Below are 4324 nucleotides of genomic sequence, written 5' to 3'. Positions count from 1 at the left end.
CTATGATTAAAAATATGCTTCATTGCTCTTAAATTGTACTAATTTTAATCCTCTCTTATTATCATTCGATGTCTTGATATGTGTGTTAAGTGATTTCAGAGATTACAGGGCAGGAATGGCTCAGAGGATGGAAAGGAAGCATGCGAAATTGGAAGGAATACAAGAAGTTGAAGAAATTGCTAAGCTGTCCAGCCTGACCTCTTCGCACTCAAACGGTCATAACTTGAGCTACAGAAGTCCAAATGACGCGGTTCCAGTTGCATTGGAAAGCTAACGTCCAAATAACTCGGTTCTAGTGACGAAAATTAGCGTGTTTTAATTCGCAACCAGCGAATTCTGGGCTGTTTCTGACCCAGTTCTCGGTCCAGAAAACACATATTAGAGGCTATAAAGTGGGGGAATCCATTCATTCATAATCATACTTTCATAATTCACAATTTTAGGTTTTAGATGTAGTTTTAGAGAGAGAGAGAGAGAGAGAGGATCTCTCCTCTCTCTTAGGATTAGGATTTAGGATTTCTATTATGTTTAGGCTACTTCTTTTCAATCACAGGTTCAATATTCCTTTAATTTATTTTCTACTTTTATTTATTCTATTACTTTAATTGTTATTTATCTTTTCAATTTGGCTTATGAACTTCATGTTAGAGTTGATTTCTTTATTTATATAATTTGAGGTATTTCAGATTTAAGATTTATTTCTTTTATTTATGTTACTGTTGCTTCTCATCTGAAGGCATTTTTATGAAGTAGATTTTCTTTCTTTGGCTTTGGTTAAGTAATTAGCAACACTTGAGTTATCAAACTCAACTGTTGATTGAAATTGGAATTCTCTGCTGGTTAATTTGTACTCCAATAACTCTAGTCTTTCCATAGGAGTTGACTAGGACTTGAGGATCAAATTAATTAGTCCACTTGACTCTCCTTTGTTTAGTAAGGGTTAATTAAAGTGGGAGCAGAATGTAATTCTCATCACACCTGATAAGGATAACGAGGATAGAACTTCAATTTCTCATACCTTGCCATGATATTTTATTATTATTAATTTATTTTTCTTGTCATTTAAATTACTTGTTCCTTATTTTAAAAAACCCAAAAGCATATCTTTTTACATAACCAATAATAAATCATACCTCCCTGCAATTCCTTGAGAAGAAGACCCGAGGTTTAAATACTTCGGTTATAAATTTTATTGGATTTTGTTACTTGTGACAACCAAAGTTTTTGTACGAAAGGATTCTCTGTTGGTTTAGAAACTATATCTACAACGCGATTATTTTTATAAAAATTCTTTATTAAACAGAAATCCGTTTGTCAGTACCATGCCTGGCTCTTCAAGTGTTACGCCCAAGTGATGGTTTGGAGCTGGTGTGCCACGCCTTTGACACCAAGTGACACGCCCAAGTGCTAGGACCTTCAACTTCTTCTCTGGAAACTTGTATTGGCGTGCCACGCCTTGATACTCAAGTGGCATGCCCACTTTAATGGGGCTCTTTTAAGCGTGGCGTGCTATGCCTGGGTCTTCAAGTGGCATGTCTAAATGAGGATAGAGCTTGGCGTGCCACGTCTTCGACACCAAGTGGCACGCCCAGCCTTGCTTTGGCCTTCTCTTGCATTGGCATGCCACGCCTGGGTCTTCAAGTGGCACACCCAAGTGAGGATTGAGAGCTGGAGTGCCACACCTTCGACACCAAGTGGCACGCCCAAGTGCTTGTCCCTCTGGATTGATGAACTGGCGTGCCACGCCCCATGGTTCAAGTGGCACGCCCATAGTGTGTGTTGGGCTTGGCGTGCCATGCCCAACTTGGCATACCACAACCCTTTAGTGGCCTTCAGCATTGCTCTCTGGAAAACTATATTGGCGTGCCACGCCCGACTTGGCGTACCATGCCCCTTTAGTGGCCTTCAGCATTGCTCTCTGGAAACTATATTGGCATGCCACGCCCAGCTTCTGGCGTGCCACGCCCATGTAAAAGATCCAATCATGCTTCTCTGGAAAACTATACTGGCGTGCCACGCCCAGCTTCTGGCGTGCCACGCCCATACACTTTCATGGCATTTTCTCCAAGTGGCACGCCAGTTTCACATGCCCAGCTTTATTTTGTTGTTTTCTTCCATTTTTGTTGCTCTTTTCACCTGAAATTCAGCACAAACTCAATTCAAAGCAATGAACCATAATATTCATCAATTAGTTCATGAATTGAAATGATCAAATGAGATTATGCTCTTTTATGGTCCTTTTTAAGCAAGAAAAAAGGGTAAATGATGCAAGTCATCAAGTAGCGTTGTTTTCGGACTCCTACCTTTAATCTTAGCAACTTTGACACTAGGTTTTTCAACCTTTTTTGGCCTTTGCTGGTCAGGAAGGCATTGTTCCCTTTTTTTTGGGTGATCCTTTAGCTGGTCCGACTTCTCTGTCGGACCTTTTCATGTTATTTTTCATAGCCCCATTTTTTATCTGACCTCGTTAGGTCATTTTATATGGGTTGTTTTTATAACTTCTCACATTAATTTGAGCCTTGTCGCTTCACCTTGCCGAGCTTTCTTAATCGGGTGATGAAATTTGTGTTTTGTCGAGCATAAATTAATGCGCCTTAGTAGGAAACTTTTTTTATGGAATCTCTGTTTTTATTAGAATAAAATGCAATGAATAAAAAATTTAAATGAGAGTATATACATGTGTGGGGTTACCTGCAAGTCGAGCTGCCTTCAGGTCTTGGCTTGGTGCCTTATTAAAAAACCTTTTAGTGGGAAAAAAAGTACACCTCGGCTCAGAACCTTTTTCTAGCTGTAGTACCTTCTTAGGTTATAGGCGTGCCATGACCTCGGGAGTTCCCGCCCTTGGAGGTCGGCTACCCTATAGTAACCTTTTCCTAGTACTTCCGTAATCCGGTATGGTCCTTTTCAGTTAGTTGCTAGCTTTCCTTCTCCTGACCGGCCCGCTCCAATGTTATTTCGGATTAGGATGAGGTCGTTGGTAGCGAAGCTTCGTTGGATTACCTTCCGGTTGTACCTTGAGGTGATTCGATGCTTCAGGGCTTCCTCTCTGATCCGAGCTCTTTCTCGGACTTCTGGAAGCAGGTTGAGTTCTTCCTTTTGGGCTTGGGAGTTAGTATCCTCATTGTAGAAGATCACCCTAAGGAATCTTTCATCTACTTCTACGGGGATCATTGTCTCCATTCCATAGGCAAGTCGGAAGGGTGATTCCCCTGTGGTGGAGTGTGGCGTTGTCCGATATGCCCACAGGACTTGGGAGAGCTCTTCAACCCAGGCTCCTTTCACATCTTGTAATCGACATTTTAACCCGGCCAATATGACCTTCTTGGCGGCTTCTGCCTGTCTGTTGGCTTGTGGGTATTCCACTGAAGTGAAGTGGTGCTTGATTTTTAGATCAGCTGTCAGGTTCCTGAAGCCCGTGTCGGTGAACTGAGTCCCATTGTACGTGTTGATGGAGTGTGGGACCCCAAACCTTGTGACAATATTTCTGTATAGGAACTTCCGACTTCTTTGGGTGGTGGCGGCGGCCAATGGCTCTGCCTCGATCCACTTTGTAAAGTAATCTATCCCTATAATGAGGAATTTGACTGGTCCCGATCCCTGGGGGAAAGGTCCTAGGAGGTCGAGCCCCCACTTTGCGAACGGCCAAGGTGAAGGGACGCAAATGAGCTCTTCAGGTTGGGCGATGTGGAAGTTGGCGTGCTTCTGGCATGGAGGGCATGTTTTGACGAACTCGGCCGCTTCTTTCTGTAAGGTCAGTAGTAGAAGTCGGCTCAGAGTATCTCTTAGATAGCGCTCGTGCCCCGAGGTGGTTGCCGCACATGCCGCTGTGAATGCCTTCTAGGACTTCTTTTGTGGTAGAAGTCGGGACGCACTTTAGGAGGGGTGTTGAAATTCCTCTTTTGTACAGGACGTCGTATACCAGGGTGTAATATTGTGCTTGCCGTATGAGCCTTTATGCATCCTTCTTTTCTGTGGAAAGTATTTCGGACCTGAGGTAGTTGATTATAGGGGTTATCCACCCTTGGTCCTGGTCTGATATGCTCAAGACTTTTTCTTCCCTTGAGGTTGATGGGTGCTGCAAGGTTTCTTGGATGAGGCTTCTATTGTTACCTGCTGGCTTGGTGCTGGCCAGTTTGGATAGTGCGTATGCTCGTGCATTTTGTTCCCGAGGTATGTGTTTGATCTCATACTCTCTGAAGTTCCCGAGCTATTATTTGGTTTTGTCCAGATACTTTTTTATAGTGGGATCCTTTGCTTGGTAGCTTCTTTCTATATATGAGGTGATTACTTGTGAGTCGCTGAAAATGGTAAACTTTTGTGCTTT

General features: G+C 42.9%; 1 protein-coding gene across 1 annotated transcript in view; it reads right to left on the bottom strand.

Moving 5' to 3' along the window:
* The window catches only part of LOC110266099, a 9578-nt gene extending 6398 nt beyond the window's left edge, over nucleotides 1–3180 (bottom strand). The window contains exon 1 of the mRNA XM_021109985.1: nucleotides 3001–3180. Within this exon, the coding sequence (XP_020965644.1) occupies nucleotides 3001–3180 (180 nt within the window). The remainder of the gene's footprint in view (nucleotides 1–3000) is intronic.

Source organism: Arachis ipaensis, chromosome B01, assembly GCF_000816755.2.
Source record: "Arachis ipaensis cultivar K30076 chromosome B01, Araip1.1, whole genome shotgun sequence".
Classification (NCBI taxonomy): domain Eukaryota; kingdom Viridiplantae; phylum Streptophyta; class Magnoliopsida; order Fabales; family Fabaceae; genus Arachis; species Arachis ipaensis.
Note: the sequence above shows the minus strand (reverse complement) of the source record. Positions and strands in the feature narration are given on the sequence as shown.